General features: G+C 47.2%; 1 protein-coding gene across 5 annotated transcripts in view; it reads left to right on the top strand.

Moving 5' to 3' along the window:
* The window catches only part of NF1 (neurofibromin 1), a 268,601-nt gene extending 260,294 nt beyond the window's left edge, over positions 1-8,307 (top strand). For 3 of the 5 annotated variants that reach the window (XM_036268574.1, XM_036268576.1, XM_036268577.1), the window contains exon 58: positions 5,670-7,382. In XM_036268574.1, coding sequence (XP_036124467.1) covers positions 5,670-5,812 — 143 coding nt within the window. In that variant the 3' untranslated portion in view covers positions 5,813-7,382. Of the gene's footprint in view, positions 1-5,669 lie in introns of all 5 variants that reach the window. The other 2 variants (XM_036268575.1, XM_036268573.1) reach the window with 1 other exon arrangement.
* Positions 8,308-17,007: the final 8,700 nt, after the last annotated feature.

Here is a 17,007-nt window from a genome sequence, read left to right as displayed (position 1 = left end):
GCCCTTCATGGCCAGATTAAAAACTAGAACCAGTAAGAGTTCTGATCCAACCAAGACTCAAACCTGGGTCTTCTGACATGTTTGCCTCGTTATAGATGTAACCAGTGAACCTTCTGACACATCTGCCTTCTCATGTATGTAATACAGGTTTGCCTCATTAAATATGTAACACACTAAGCAGCACGGAGTCATAACTACTGGTGTTGCTGTGCAGGTGGTGGGAGATTGGGGCTATTATTAGGCTTTCATTTTTGTGTATAACTTCTCACATATCACCTAACACATTTTCCCTCGGCTTCTCAAGAACTGTAAGGGATCCAGCCCTTTTTATTATGTCATGAAAATATTAGGTTCTAGTTTGGGAAACTGTTTTGTTGTTTTAAAAAACAAGAGATTTTTTTGAAAATTAAGTGTTTTAATCGTCAGGCTGGATCTATATCCATAGTTGTCAAAATAAACCCTGATACCTGCCTTCAAGGAACTCATGCGAGAGCAGAGGAAATAGACATGTAACTTAAACAACTATAATGTAATTTAATAATTTTTCCGTTTATTTGATTCACTAAATTTTGGCCAAAAACGCCTTTTATTTAGGCTTTTATCTTTATCTGTAATCACCACAATTCCTTGAAGCATAGTGCTTGTTACACTGCTGTCGAGAATCCCAGCTCCTTCTGCCCTGTGTGTCTGGAACTGGCTGCATGCCTGACCACAGCACCTCCGTGGGGAATTCAGACTACAAATCAGGACCGCAGAAGTGCTTACCTTTATTTCACTTGGGTGGTGACCCCTGGGTTTCTGTCACCTGATGGATTTTTGCCTTTGTGCCCACTGAGGGTCAGAAGGGAGAGGCAGTGCGTGGGAGCGTGAGAGAGACAGAGGCGAAGCCCAGGGGCCCTGATGAGAAGCAGAGCGGCTCCAGGTCTGCGCTCTGGTGTCAGCGCTGCAGGTGCGTGCTGGGCGGGGCCTGTCTCCACTGGAGCACCTGGCTGCCGTCGGCGTTTCTCCTGGATTGTTGAGACCAACTCCTTTGCCAACCTCTAGAGAGGTTTCTAAATTTAATTTTAGAGGTTAAAAAGAAACAATGCCACCAAAATTCTCCAAAGTGAGGGTAATGCTTAGAAATGGAACTGCCATAACCAGATACTATGACCAGTCTTTTTTTCTTTCTTTCTTTTAATATGTTTTTTATTGATTTTTTTATTTTTAATTTTTTCGATTCTTACCCAAGGACACTTTTTTTTCCATTTATCTTCAGATAAAGTGAGAGGCAGGGAGAGAGAGAAACATTGACGTGAGAGGGACACATCGACTGGTTGCCTCCCACATGACCGGACGAGGCTGGGAACAAACCACAACCAAAGAACGTGCCCTTGACTGGAATCAAACCCGCAACTCATTGGTCTGCAGGCCAACGCTCTAACCACTGAGCCAAACTGGCCAGGGCAATTGATTTTTTAGAGAGAGGAAGGGGAAAAGAGATAAAAAAAACATTGATGTTAAAGAGAAACACCAAGTGGCTGCCTCCTGCATGACCCCAACCGAGTATCGAGCCCACAACCTGGGCATGTGCCCTGACTGGGAATCAAACCAGCACCTCTCAGTCCATGGGATGATGCTCAATCCATAAGCCACACTGGCTGGACTGTGACCATTCTTTTCATATAACTTGGCTTTTTCAAGATGCTATATTTTGGTATAAGTATAATGCATTTTTAATTTTATTGTTTTCTTGAAAATGACCCTCCAATTTTTTAAAAATATTTTTATTGATTTTTAGAGAGAAAGCGAAAACATCAATGTGAAAGCAGAACATCAGTCTGCTGCCTCCTGCACACCCCACACTGGGGATCAAGCCAGGGCATGTGCACTGACTGGGAATCCAACCAGCAGCTCCTGGTGCACAGAACAGTGCCCACCCTACTGAGCCACACGGCCAGGGCCCTCCAACATTTTTATGTCAGCTTCTCCTTGGACCCTTCACATAAAACATTTTTGCTGTGCAGTTGAATTAGAAGTCATAGTCATGGCACATTTACCTGTGTGTGACCTGTAGAGTTGGAACACTAAGTAGGAAGAAAACACATACAAAAACAAGAATTGAATTGAGATGAAAATCGAATTTGAAAGTAGAATTAGGAGCTCAAACTCTCATACAGCATTGAAGCTTTGGGTCAGGAGTGACAGGGCTAAGTCAGTGAGTGGTACTATAACATTGTTATTTTTATTTTTAAATGTATCTTTATTGTTGAAAGTGTATCACATGTCCTCATTTTTTCCCCATTGACCGCCTCCTCCCCACTCAATACTGTAACATTTTCATTAAAAGAAACACATGCTCATTAGGAGAAAAAAAATAGAAAAATAGAAGAAAAAGTCACCCATAATTCCACCACTCTAAGATAATCACTATTAACACTTTGGTGCATCTCTTTCCAGTTTCTTTTCTTTATATAGTTGAGGTCATAGTATGTGTAAACTTTTATGGCTTTTCACCTTTAACATGTAACAGGAGATAAATAAGGCTTTTAAATGTTTTATTTAGAGGTATGCAGGTTATTTGCTTAACAAAACAAAAAATATGGGAATACTCTTAGTATTTCTTTGAAGTCACCTTCACCCTAGTGACTTAATCAATATAACTATAATTTATATAATTTTAATTCTTAATATCACTACGCAGGCCCTTGTTCTCAGACAGAAGCATTGCCCCCGTGCAGTGTGATGACTGCTGTCCCCCCAGAGGGAGCCACAGCCGGGCAGTGGCTGCACCAGTGGCGGCCACGCAGAGCCCCAGGCAGCAGGTTGCCGTCTGAGCCAAGGGCCCTCCTAGTGGCTGTCTGCACTGTGCCCTCCTGATGGTCATCTCCTAATTGTTTCAAACTCTTATGTTTTAAAAGTCCCACTTTTACCAGAATCTCATTTCCTATTAAAGAAATGACTCCAGAAATGTAACTATTGAACTTGAACGTGTATGCCACATGCAAATTTAGGGAAAATGGAAAATCAAATACACTGATAAGTTTGTGATGGAGGAAGCTTAAAAAATTTGTCTTTTTCACTAAAATATGCACTACCCCCTGGAGATCGGGGGTTACATGCTTTTTGGCTCAGAATTACAGCCATCACATTTAAAATGAAGCATTCAGTTCAACCAATATTATTGAAAAGGACATCAACTAGGTCTTCTAGCAAAATAAAAATGAATCTTTATTTTACCCTCTTATGGGTGCTTTTGTGCTAGTAGAGGAAATAAGACATACACAAGTTGTGATCGTATGGGCAGAATATAATTAATATAAATGCCATATAAAACCAGGAAGGAAAAACTGAGCGAGAAAGCAGTTCTGGCAGGAGACAGGAGATTGCATCAGGAAGGAAACGTGAGAAAAAATATGGGTTGACTTTTATCTTGTAGAGATAGGCAAGGCAATTAAAAGAGCCTGAACAAACAAGTCCAGGACACATTCAAAAGGTCATGAGCATCCTTCTTTCAATTTTGTTGTTTCTCTTTCTACAAAGCTCTGGAGAAAATGTAAGGACATAATCAGAAGAGAATAAAAATCATCCAGAATTCTGTTACCCAGAGAAAAGTTCTGTGAACGTTGCGGTGTATTTCCTTCCATTCATCTTTCTGCACATATGATTCGAGTAGAACAGAATTGAAGGTGCTGGTTCACTCTGCTTGGCTCCCAGAGCAGTGTTGCTGACATCTGTAACTCATAAACAAACACTGACAAATGCCCAAGTTCCTTTGATAAGTTCAAGACAGCCATCCTGTACAGAGCCTCTGAAAACCCGGCCACATGCCTAGAGATGCCAGACAGCCTAAACTGAACCAAGGCTGAGTTCAGATGCAGGTTGTGTGGCTCCTGGACGGTGGTCATTGCAAACCTGTTTCCTGTTCATGAGTCAACAGATAGATGGGTGGGTCTCTGCATGTTTTCTAGAATATAAAGTTTTAGACTTGAAATGTTATTTTTGTACAAAATGAAAAATTATCTGTTCTCAGATTTAATTTTTATTTTAAAATGCAAATGGTGCAAATAAGAATAAAGTGAAAATTACCTGAAACAACACCATCCAGAGATAACATATTTTGGCAAGTGTTTTCCCAGTCCTTTTTAGCCCTACCCCCAAATTTTATGGTCATCTCTGTGTATCAGTAAATGTCAATCAGTACTTTACTTTTTTTTTAAGCAATCTTTTTTTTTTTTTTTTTTTAATTGACTTTAGAAAGAGAGAGGAAGGGGGAGAGCAAAAGAGAAACATCAAGTTGATCCACATCTCCATGCTCTCATTGGTTGATTCTTGTATATTCCCTGACCGGGGATCAAACCCACACCTTGGCGTATCGGGACTATGCTCTAACCAACTGAGACCTGGCCAGGGCAGTACTTTACTTTTTTTCTTATCCTCACCCGAGGACATTTTTTCTTTTTCTTTCTTTTTTTTTTGTTCAGATAGAGTGGGAGGGAAAGAGAGAAACATCGACATGAAAGGGACACATCGAGTGGCTGCCACCCACTCGACCCAACCAGGGCCGGGGACAAACTGCAACCAAAATACGTGCCCCTAGCGGGAGAACCCGGGTCTCTCTGGACCGCAGGCCGACGCTCTAACCGCTGAGCCAAATCGGCCAGGGAAGTACTTTACATTTTGATACAAATTGCTAACATGCTCTCTGGCTGCTTGCTTTCCTACCAGTAGTTATGCTAAAGGTGGGTATAATAGGTCTAATTATTTTGGTAAATTTTATTGAAGTGTAACAGACAGAAAAGTATGCAGATCATAAGTTTACAACCTAAAGAACCTTTAAGAAGTGAACAGCACACTTAGAACCCCAGCATCCATATAAAGAAACAGAACATTACCAGCACCCCAAGAACCCTCATGCCCTCTCAGTCACCACTTTCTCAGGGAAACCACTATTCTGTTTCCTCATTTGTAATGTTTGCTAATCTGAGGGGTAGACAATATATTGTTTTTGCTCTGGTCACTGTTATGAAGTCACTACTTAGATTATTTGTAAAATTCATTGTAGGGCCCAGTTTTGGAGGTTTAATCTCCTCCATGAGAAAAGTGAATGGCACCTGTTTAAGAAGCAAAACATGAGGTGACATGCCATCGTTGAAAAGAGAAGGTCAAAGCAAGGATTCTGCAATGTGACCTTTGTGATATGTCATTTTCTCAGTAAATATTTGAGTTCCTTTGGGACAGGCACTACCATTAAAAAAAACACACAAAATTCTGCTTTTCTTTGAAATGACAAGTTTCAGTATAGTGTGCATATTGTGTGTGTAAACAGCAGTGAGGGTGTGTGGCTAGACGCTGACCTCTGCTGAAAGCATCTGGTGTGATTGGGAGGAAGGATTCTCGTCTCCCCTGCTAGCCTTTGCTCCGCTCAAGCCTGCTTGCCTCCAGCAACTTCTCGTGGGCTACTGTTGTTGTTTTTCCTTATGCTGTTTTTCTGCTGTGATAGCAGAAATTTCTTACCAGAATGTAAGATTTTCTGTGTGACAGGGTCTTCGTAAACATTCTAGCAGTTGACTATTAAAATGAAATATACAAAACAGTTCTCCAGGTTGTAGCTTGTATACCAGCTAGGAGATTCCATCCTGGAGGCTAACACCAGAGGGGGCCTAACCGGCTGCTCTGTTTCTCCCCAGGACTGGACAAGGAGAACGTTGAACTCTCCCCAACCACCGGGCACTGTAACAGTGGACGAACTCGCCACGGATCCGCAAGCCAGGTGCAGAAGCAAAGAAGCGCTGGCAGTTTCAAACGTAATAGCATTAAGAAGATCGTGTGAAGCTTTCTTTGTTTCCTTTTTCAAACAGACTTAACGCACAGGCTCTTCACTGGCGGCCCCACCACCGCGCTGTGCAGCTGCACAGCTGCACTTCCTGTTGATAGAGCCCGTCCGCTGCCCTGTTGCCAGATGATCAACTCTTGGAAGCATTGCCCAAATTTAATGCTGCTTTTTCTTTCATGTTCTTTTCTCCTGCTTTCGGTGTGTCTGGTTTAAGCAAGTGTTCAGAACAACTTCAAACAAAGTGGGAGGTCAGGACACTTGAGCTGAGAACATCCAGTTGTGAGATGGATTCCTGAGTCCTGCTGCCACTGGCCAGCTGGGAAACCATTTGCACAGAGCCCTGCCTTCTCCGTCCCCTCCTCATGCCAGGTCAGGTGTCAGTCTTCTGTACACACTTTCCAAGGTAGAAGTTTATGGGAGAAATAATAATATAGCCCCAGTATATTTAATCCGACTTTTAGCTGTGGACTTTTTTTTTTACCCTACAAAACTGAAGGAACCACAAAGGTCAGGCCTCAGTGACTTCATACCATAAAGCTGGAGGCAAGGTACTTGGGGGTGGGGATTTACTATTTTGTAGTGGGTTCTTAAGAAATACTAACACTTGAGTATTAGCAATAATTGCAGAAAAAGAAGTGTAACCACATATATCTTAACATTACCAAATTAAGGAGATGGGTTCTGAGGCCTTATCCAAACAGTCATCCCAACGTTTCTTTTTTCCCCAGCTGATTATCTTTTCATCTTGAAACATGCTGAAAGTTGTTGTTTTTTGTTTTTGTAAGCCAAAACTATACTAAGTATAGTCATTATACATTTTTCCCCTCCTCCTCCTCTTTCCTAAGTAATTCCGAGCAGGATAATCAGTGAACAAAGTGTTACAATTATTCCTAGAAGGTAACTTTTGTAGATGTTTGCATTAGCTCCATAGCAAAATGGAATGGTACGTGAGTAGCTATTGCTTTACTTTGTTTAATAATTTTCCCAGAAAGAGGGAGTATGGTGTATAGTAACAAAAATGTCTTTGATAAAACATAGTTTAAATATCTTGTATTCTTCTCCCGTCCCTCCAAAAGAATCAGGAATCTCTTCAGCAAAACGTTTGGGTTATATAGAACGGAATTGCATCATTTAATCACTGTGAAAAGAACAGTCATCCTGCGTTAGTATGACCATAGGAGACCTTCAGGGGGTGCTGCTGTACTGAATGGGGTGGATGACAATGGCGTGGTTTCCAGAGTAATGCAGACCCAGTGTCCCTGGGCACCTGCTGTGTGCAGAACAGTTTACTTCAGTGAGCATATCATATCTAGATGTTCCATTTAGGACTAAACCATATTTATTACAAAAAGATATTACACTGCCCCCCTCCAGTCCCAGGTTCCCTTTATATGTTAAGATGTAATGGCTTTGGGAGGGGAAGAGAAACCTAGGGAGGGGGAGTTCCCTGTAGTGCTGTTTCATAAGTAGATTTCAGTGAATTAAATTCCACAGCTAAATCAATTAATAATGGTACATGTAAGTGTTCTGATTTTAATAATATAACACATTTCACATTTATCCACTCAGTAACAATGTAATATGTTAATGTAAATAAAATTGCTTTTGATATTCAGAATTAACAAGAATTTAATCTTTTTAATTTGTTTACAGTCCTGGGAAAAGTAAGAACCATTTGCCAAAATAAAAGGAAAAAAAAAACCCTTAGTATTAATAGGTATTTTTGACATAGCATTATTGGAAAATATTGAAGACAGGTGCAATTAACTAAACTTTTGTTTTTAACTATTGTAGAGGCTGCATTAGAATAGAACGTTTATAATAACAGAGCAACTAAGACGATAAAGAAGCTGAGACTAGAACTGAGTTTAGAAGTAAGCCGCAGCACCCAGGGCCCAGGCTGCCAGGCTGCCGTTCAGCTCTTGGCTCCTGCACAACCCAGTGCTGCTGGGACGGGTACACGCCTCTGGGCCCAGGAGCAACGAGAACGCGAGCCTTTCATGTTGGGGTTTCCTTTTTCTCCTGTTGGCTGGTTCGGTGCACATGACAACGGGTACTGTTATGCTATTTTGCTCCTCCCTCAAAACAGATAAACTTCCAAAAGTTTACTGTTAAAAATATTTATCTTCCCATAAACAAGTTTTCCAAGGTATGATATTTCTTAAATTTATTCATTTCCCTCTAGTGTAGTGAATGGAATGAATTCATTTGAAGTACCTCATGAAATGATCAGCGTTGCACAAATCAAAAGTGAGCCTTCTTTGAACTGCAAAAATACTTTTGACCAAGTACATCCTGAGAATTAGAAAACTTACCAAGGTTTAAAATGTTTGTTTAAAGAAATTCCAACTCTGAGTAAAGTCTAGCTTTCCAAATAACTAAAATGAACATGACATGACTCTCTCCCCCATATGCTCCCCTGAGAGACGAAATGCGATTTTCTTTTTTTTTCTTTTTTAATCCTCACCCGAGGACATTTTTCCATTTTTTTGTTCAGGTAGAGTGGGAGGGAGGGAGAGGAACAGAGAGAGAGGAGAGAGAAACATCGATGTGAAAGGGACACATCGAGTGGCTGCCACCCACACGACCGACCAGGGCCGGGGACAAACTGCAACCGAGGTACATGCCCTTAGCGGGAACCGAACCCGGCTCTCTCGGGACCGCAGGCCGACGCTCTAACCGCTGAGCCAAACAGGCCAGGGCCGAAATGCGATTTTCTGAAGTTCAGAGCAAGTGGCCCATTTTGCAAAGTCTGAGGCGGGTTCTCTAAAGAACACTGCAGGTCGTGGGTTGGGTTTGTGGATGTTTCCCAACTATCTAAAGAGGAAAACATGAACTCGTCATGGATTTGTTGTGCATACTGTACCTGTTTTCCCGCCGCCCAGCCCGGTGTGCCCTTGTCGGCCAGCGCGGGATGGGTTCACTAGTTTCGGGAAGCGTGGCGGGCGCGTCCTCCGGCACCTGTTCGCTTCTGGGTGCCCTGTGCAGGGCCTGAGCCGGGTGGCAGGACACGCAGTGCCGGGCAGCCTGCACCCCCCGCAGCGGGTGTTCTGGGGGAGACAGAACGGAAGCCGGCAGTCCTCCCTGTTTACTGGGTTTGGGGTTTTTCAGTTTTGTTGGGGTTTTTGTTTCTTGGCTTTGTTTTTACATCCTCACCCCACCCCACCCCCTGGCGTAATGAGGCATGTCTTAGTCAATGTTATGCAATGGACTTATACAAATTTCACTTAGTGTCAGCCACACAATTTTTTTTAATGCAGTATATTCACCTGTAAATAGTTTGTGTAAAATTTGACAGAAAAGTATATTTACTACACTGTAAATACATGTGATGATATATTGTATTATTTTGCTTTTTTGTAAAGCAGTTAGTTGCTGTACATGGATAACAAACAAAAATTTGATTATTCTCGTGTTAGTATTGTTAACTTTTTCCTGCGACTGCGTTCCATCATTTAAAGAAAATGCTGTGTATTGTAAACTGACGTTGTATATGATAACTCCCCTCCCTCCCGTCGACCGCGCGGGCGGCCCCTCGCCTGCGCCCTTGTCAGCACTGGGCAGAGTGCTGCAGCGACAGACCGGCCCGGGGAAGAGCGGACGCCTAACAGATCACTGCTGTGCCCGCCCGTTCTCCTCCCTGTGTATGTACTCCCCCCCCTTTTTTAAGTAAAATGTAAATTCAATCTGCTGTAAGATGTGGGGAGTTGTTCAGTTTCTTCACACGCACCAGCTCTGCCTTCTCAGCCCCCCCCCCCCCCCCAGTCTATTGAAACAGGCCAGTTCCGTTCCTCTGAGGATGTCCTGGGTTCTCCCACCCCCTGCTGTGGGCCCCTGTTTCCAGAATCTCTCAACCAAGGGTAAAAATAAGTGATTTCGGTGAACTATGTGGGGGAAGAAAAACTTTCCTCCGGCCTCTCAGGGTTCCTGGCTGGGTGTGAAAAGTAAACTGACAAGGACAGATGACGGGAGAGGAGCGTACAAAGCTGTCAGTGCACGTGCACGTGACACGGGGGCCTTTGGAAGGAAGTGAAGCCCTGAAGGAACAGCTGACGCTGAGGATCTCCGCCGGGTTAGTGAAGAGCCTGGCCTAGAGAACCGGCAGGTCCCGGTGTGACCAGGTGTAGACTTTGGAGACTGGATGCCCCTTTCTTCTCGGAATAGGGGGGGCCCGTTCACAGAGGGTCTGTGTCCTGTTTCAGGGCAAAGGTCAGGGGGACCTTCCTGCCTCATCCACTGTCTCAGACTCCCACTTAAATATTCAATCTGCCAAAGTTCCATATTTGGGGATTTTGTGTCCTGAACCCCATCAAATGCTTTTTAGGGCCTGCCAAACCGAGGGGTGACTGTTCTCTGGGATAAACTGCATTGTCGTCCTGTCGGCAAAATGAGCAGTCAGCAAAGCCAGGGCACCTTGAGCTTGACCAGTCAGAGGGCATGTGTTAGGGCCCCACGATTCTCTCCAACTCCTCAGCTCCCCCTACAGAATCTCCCCTGACACTGCAGTGCAAACGGGACCTGCTTTCCAGGCAGCAGCTGCTTGAGCTCCCTCTTGTGTAGCGCGTGCTGTGGGCTACTTCCAGGTGGAGAAACACCTAGCCTAGACCTTGTGGGCAGGACAGAGCTGACCCTTAGGAGAGTGACAGTCCCTGGCATTAAACAAAGGGCTGAAAAGACCATGAGACAGACACATGCGGGTAAGACGCAAGTGGGGAGGCTGAGAAAGCGGGGTACCTCGCCTAGAGAGATGGCCAGTACTCTTTGGGCCCCTCCCACACCTCAGAGGCAAAGGCAAACTCCAGGGCTGTGGTCCTAGGGGAGAGATTAAAACTCGGGTGGTTTCCCTGGGTGCCCAGGCGTGAAGACCTGGAGTAGAGAGAATCCCAAACACCACAAAAAAAGCTGTCTTTCCCTGTGGCCTACAGCATCCTAGTCAACAGTAGGGATGCCTTAGAGTAATGACCTTTCCTTGCTAGACAATCAGCTCCTTGAGGACGCTGAGCATATAGTTTCCCTTTTATGGGGTCCCAGTGCCCATGTTTTGCCTTCTGGGACACCTTCAGGCTAGTCTGGGAATTTTGAGCTACCTGGCCAGAAACGTTAATTCCCATGGGGGTTTGGGGAAGGTGGGGGATGCTGGAATAGTAAAAATTTAACCTACAACCAAGTGGTAGCATCACAGCGTTCCCCTTTTTCTAAGACGTAGCCCCCCCCCAAGGCAAGCCCCTAAAGGTGGCAGGCATCTTGGGGCCTTGCCCCTCACCCCCGTTCTGCCTCGGTTTCTACCAGTGAGGTGTCTCAGCCTGTCACTGCAGGTCAGACCAGCCCAGCACAGCTGCACCCAAGTTCTCAAGGGCAGTTAATTGCCCCAAGCGATGTACCAGGTGGTCTGTGTTCATTAGATGCTCAGTCCTCACACTGAAGTCAGTTCCATTGTTTTGCCCCATTTTGGGGACTACCCCCTAAATTTTCTTTATTTAAAAACTCCATAAAGACATGCCTTAGTCCCAGACTGGCAAAAATCAGGGGACGCTATCTTTGAATCTGGTCCAGAGTAAAAGCAGGATGAGAAATGGATGGCGAGGATGCCCTCTTACCAACCTGTTCCTGCACAGGTGGAAGGCAGAAGGGAAAGAGGCGATCTACGCTCGGGCAAACACACTGCCACCCTCACCACACTCATGGCTAGGATTCCACAGGACACCAAAAAGTTGTTATCAAAATACCGAGTCTTGAGTCAGCAGCATTTAATCATCCAGCAAACAGTTATCAGGCCCCTTGTTTTCTCAAATGAACTCCAGCTTCAATGCCTCTGGGAAGTGCCTTCTGGCGGCCCACGGCTGTGTGGTGGGCCTTTCTCCTGGTCCTGTAACCGCTTCTCATTACAAGGCCCCATGGTCATCAACTGCTCCTATCTTCCCGGTTACATCTGGGCCTCCGGATGCAGGAGCTGTGCCTCGGTCAAAGTGCTCGAGACACGGCTGTTGAATGACAGCTATGGCTCTGTTATCAGGGAACTATCTATATAAATAGATTTAATGGAAGAAAGACCCTGTTCACAGTAGCAACCCCATGCAAAATCCCTCCCGACTTGGAGATGATGTATACAAAGACCTGTTGAAAACTCTCGTCCAGGCTTTGAGATTTCACATACCAGTAACGTTTCCAAAACGTATTTTGTCCACTTGTGCATTTAGGAAAAAAAGCAAAATGTATCAAACGGGCCAGTTCAACCCCGGAAGAGCAGGGAAGGAAGGGAATCGCTAAAGAACAGTTCTTTAGAAGGAATTAATCTTGCTTTATAGGACTCACTGTTGTCTTTATTTCCCTCCTGTCGCTGCTGATTCGGCCATCCGCAGTCCACACGGCGTCGCTCAGCGGACGGACACGCAAGGGCTCAGGCAGGCCGCAGCCGAGTCCATGCAGGCAGACTGCGGTCCTGGGCGGAGAAATCGAATAGCGTAGAGTTCCAGTTTTTCCCAAGGGAACGTGCTGATGGAACACAATTCCTATCAAGATTCCTGCTGGGAGAGGGTGTGTCCAAATGAAACGATCCAGTGTTCACCTTATAGGATAAACGAGGAAGCAGAGCTAAGAAAGAAGAAAACAATTAGGAGCTTAGTTGGAAACTCTTCTTACCAGATAAAACAGAAATTTTTAAATATTTGAAACTGTGATAATGGTCATTAGGCTGGATGCATAGACTGGAACAGGCGAAAAGGTCCAGATTATGCTGCGGTTTTTAAAAAGCACCAGTACCCCTCAGACGTCATCGGCTTAAACGCTCCACCTGTTCTCGGGGCCCCAGAGGGATGGACCATGGTGCAGAGGGCAGAGGTGGGGCCGAGCTGCTCAGTGAAGGGAGGATGGGGCTGTTCACGCTCCACTGCCTGAAAGTGTGGTCACAGCCATGCAGGGCTCTTGAACACTTGGAATGTGGCTACTGAGACCAAGGAACTGACATTTAAATTCAGTGTAATTAGTTACATGTGGCTGGTGGCTCCCAGACTGGACGCCCAGCAGCTGCAGGGTCTTACACTAGTAATTGAAGGCCTGAGGTAGATGCTTCTGTCACAGTCACTGCCAGGACTTGCCACACAGCTCTGCAAAGCCACAGGGTCAGGAGAGCTACCCTCCTGCGCCCGGAAGGAGCGGGCTGGAGCGCTGGCCAAGAGCAGGCCTCACTCCCGCCGCGGGGAAGGGCTGGGAACCTACGGCCCTGGGAGAAGTCCCAAAGACACCTGCTGACTACCTAATAGCTGAAAACGCCCCTATGCCTCCCCCCTCCAAAATTACACCTAAAATTTAAAGGCCAACAAACAGGAACATTGCTCTCATTACAAAGAGATCATAAGAATCATTTTTAAGCCCTGGTCAGTTTGGCTCAGCGGTTAGAGCTTTTAACCTGTGGTCCAGAGAGTCACGGGTTCGGTTCCCGCTAAGCGCCTGTACCTCGGTTGCAGTTTGTCCCCGGCCCTGGTTGGGTGCAATGGGCTCGCTGGTGCACTTGGCCTCATATTTCTGTGTCACTAGCCTTAGAAATGTCCACACCATTGGCCCAGAAACACTCTGTCTAGGAATCTAGCCTGGAGAAATACGTGATCATAAAGCTGAGATACCACAACCTCCCTGTCTCTGTCCCTTGGGACCTCAGTGCTAGCGGGATCAGCCCAAGACCAAGAAGAGAGCTGACATCAAGGTCAGGGCCACACTCTCATCAGCTGACTTCAGTGTGACTTTGTCACGCAGGGGTGTGTGTGTGTGTGTGCACGCGTGCGCACTGACTTTTTCATACATATTTTGCCATTTGGGGCCCATCTTCCTGGGGGACCCAGTGAAAAGGAGGACCTCTGGCTCTTGGCAACTTCCTGTCCACCTTCCTCTTGCTCAGGGGAGACCCTTCCTGGCCTCTCACTACTAGCTACCCCTGACTGTGCCTGCTGCATGCCAGGCACTGTGCCAACGGCTTCCACACAGCTGCTCCATGGTCTCCACGGGTTCCACGAGGTGCTGCTATAATTAACTCTGTTTTTAGGTGAGAAAAATGAGGCACAGAGGTGTTATGTAATTTGTCCAAGGGAAAGGGCAGCCGATAGGGAGGGCATCACTGAGCATCATGAAGATGCCCTAGGAGAGTCCACATGGAGTTCTATAAGGGCAGAGTGCTGAGGCAACTCACTCAGGGAAGGCTTCTTGGAGGAGGTGACATTTGAAGAATGGCTGTGGGGGTGGGGGAAGGGAGGACCGTCCAGGCAGAGGGAATGGTATATGCAAGGTGAGCTGGGCATTTCATTGATCAACTTCATGTGGAGTCATGGTCTTGGGTCCGAGGCCCACACCACACATGACTTCCGGGAGAGACAGTAAGTGCTCAGTAGGTGTGTAACAGAGTGGCAGGTGGATCACTGTTCTGCGGCATCTTACAGAATAGAGAGCACCCGCGGGGATCTGACTGCAAAGGGCCTGCCTGCTTCTGCCCAGGCTGAAGACGGCATAGTTTTTCTTTCCGCCAGCAGGGGGCAGCAGAGAAGGCTGCAAGCAAGGGAAGGGCCGGAGCCCAGTGGACGTCAGGCAGGTGAGACCCTAGGCAAGAGATGCTTCCCAAACCCCAAGGAACCTGGAGGCAAGTGCTGGTGCCCTGGCCAAAAGCCACTTTTAGTGGCCACTCTGCTTCTGATGAAAGGACCTGGATCCCAGCTGGGTAGCATAAGGTGCTGGCATTCTCCTTGGACTCCCGGAAGGAACATTAGCCATCAGTGGGTCCTGCTCCCTTCTGAGGGTCAGAGAAAGTTCTGGGTGGGCACCTGTGGTCAGGAAAACCTGGCTTCCCGGGCACCCCTCCCAACGAGGACGGACAAGGTCTCAGGATGTCCTGCTCACCTTGGATGCACCCCGGCAGCGCTGGCTGGCTGCTAGCCGAGTGTATTTCAGGACGGGTGAGAAGGCAGCTGGGTTCTCACCACCTCCTTCCTCTCAAGCGGATAATTATTCATGGTTTAAAACAACAACAACAACAACAACAACAAAAATACAGCAGGAAGGGAGGACCGGCTGTAGCAGGAAGAAACTGTGACTCCTGCCCCAGCTCCAGGCAACATGGATGGTGAAGTCAAGGCCACAGATGAAAATCAGAAATGCTTCCTCCTGGTAGTCTGGTTCTAACCCTCTCCGCGCTGACACAGGAAAGGCCACCACATGCCAGGCACAGCGTGGGGCACGTTACAGTCATCTGCTCATGAAAATCCTGTGGGACCTCTGAAAGGCAGGAACTGCTATCCCCACTCTACAGACAGGAAAACTGAGGCCCAGAGACATTCACTTGTCCAGAGTCATGGGGCTAAATGGGCAGCAGACTTTGGTGCCCAGCTCAGCTGTTTGGGATCCCAAAGTCTGGTTCTCATTAACCTCTCATAACGTCCACATAATATTTACCCCACACGTGCTGCGGCCACTGGAACAGACTTGCTGTATTAAAACAACAAACATCTCTCAGTTCTAGAGGCAAGAGTCTGAAATCAAGGAGCCGGCAGGGCCACACCCCCTCCAGAGACTTTCCCTCGCCTCTCCCGGCTTCTGGGGGCCACCAGCATGGCCTGGCTTCTGGACGCTTCCATCCCTCTGCCCCCTGCCCCCGAGGCCACAGTGCCACCGCCTCTGTTGGTGTCCAGTTGGCCTCTCCTCCCTCTTGGAGGACTCCTGTGACTGCATTCAGAGCCACTCAGCTCACCCAAGATAATCGCCTCCTCTCTGGATCCTCAACTTAATCACATTTGCTGAGACTTTTTCCAATAAAGTGACATTTACAGGTCCCACGGATTAGGACATGGGTACCATCTGGGGGGCCACCTTTCAGCCCACCACAGCATATCTGCCCGTTCCGCCCTTCATGTACCCCTTCACAGACCTTAATTGTGTGTATTGGGCTCAGAGCTCAGGAGCTAGAAAATCAAAACAAATATGACACAGTCATCCCCACACTCTGGGACCTTGTGGTCACTGTGGGACCTTTCATACCTGCTTCCTAGATGCTCTTGACAGACAGCAGGAGGACGTCAGGACAGTCACAGCGGGAACTCACTACCTGGGGCCTTGTTCTGACATTTACATGTATCAACTCACCTGACCCTCCCAGCAGCCTTTCCCCCATCTGTAAGGGAGCTCCCCGCAGTCTGCTCTGGTCACCTCTCTGCACAGAAAGCTACAGGAGCACAGGGGAGAGGCAGTCAAGATGGGGAAAGTGTAGTCTGGGAAGGCTTCCTGCAGGAGGTGCCACTCCCACCAAATCTGGAAGGACAGGAGTTGGCCAGAGGAAGTCGGATGAGGGATGGGGTAGGAGTGAGAAGGTACCCCAAGCAGGAGGCAGGAGGGAGCGGGAATGCTCCCAGGCAGGAGTGAGGAGAGACAGGAAACAGGAGAGGCCTAAGCCAGCAGATGGGTTCTCAGCAGGGAATCCACCTGACCAAACTCAGTTTTCTCTAGAGAATGGGCCAGACTCCCAGGTGTGCCAAGTGGAGATGGATGCAGCTGTTGGAGATCACCTGGAGGGAGAGGGGGAGAGGAAGGAGGCTCCCGCCTTCTGGCTCACCTCTTCTGCAAAGGGGCCTCTTGCCTCCTTGAAGCACCCCCTCCCAGCCTGCAACCTCACCACACATGCTGGGGTTGCACTTTGAGCTCTCAGATCAAGGATCAAGGAGCTGGGAGCCTTGGGGGTCTGGACCCAGGTCCGCCTCTAACACCTGGGAACCTTGGAAACTGCACCTTTCAAAGGGTCCTTCTACTGAGCAGGCCCTTCTGGGCTCCCTCAGCACAGATCACCTAACGTCACGACTGTCCAGCTACCATACCAGCTCAGCAAGGACAGGGTCCTGTGGCTGCTCTCCTTTCCCTGACCCCCAGGCATTCAACAAAAACAATGTGACAACCAGGAGAGGGTGCCCTGACATGCCCCGCTGGCCCCCAGAGCACAGTGCTGAGCCACAGAACCAGCCCCGAGCCGGGTTTTGCAGGGGAGATAGGCGGCCAACAAGCCATCATTCAGCAGAGCTACAGCTGCAGAGAGGAGCCTGGGCAGGAGAGTCAGGGCCAAGCAGGGCTCCCTGAGGAGGGACATTCCAAGTTGATGTGAGTCTGTTTTGGGAGAACCACAAATCTGGTGTGGGCTTCGGCCTGGGTTCACCTAGCAACAGTTCATG

Source organism: Molossus molossus, unplaced genomic scaffold (assembly GCF_014108415.1).
Source record: "Molossus molossus isolate mMolMol1 unplaced genomic scaffold, mMolMol1.p scaffold_m16_p_19, whole genome shotgun sequence".
NCBI lineage: Eukaryota > Metazoa > Chordata > Mammalia > Chiroptera > Molossidae > Molossus > Molossus molossus.
This window is presented reverse-complemented; position numbering and strand designations above follow the sequence as displayed.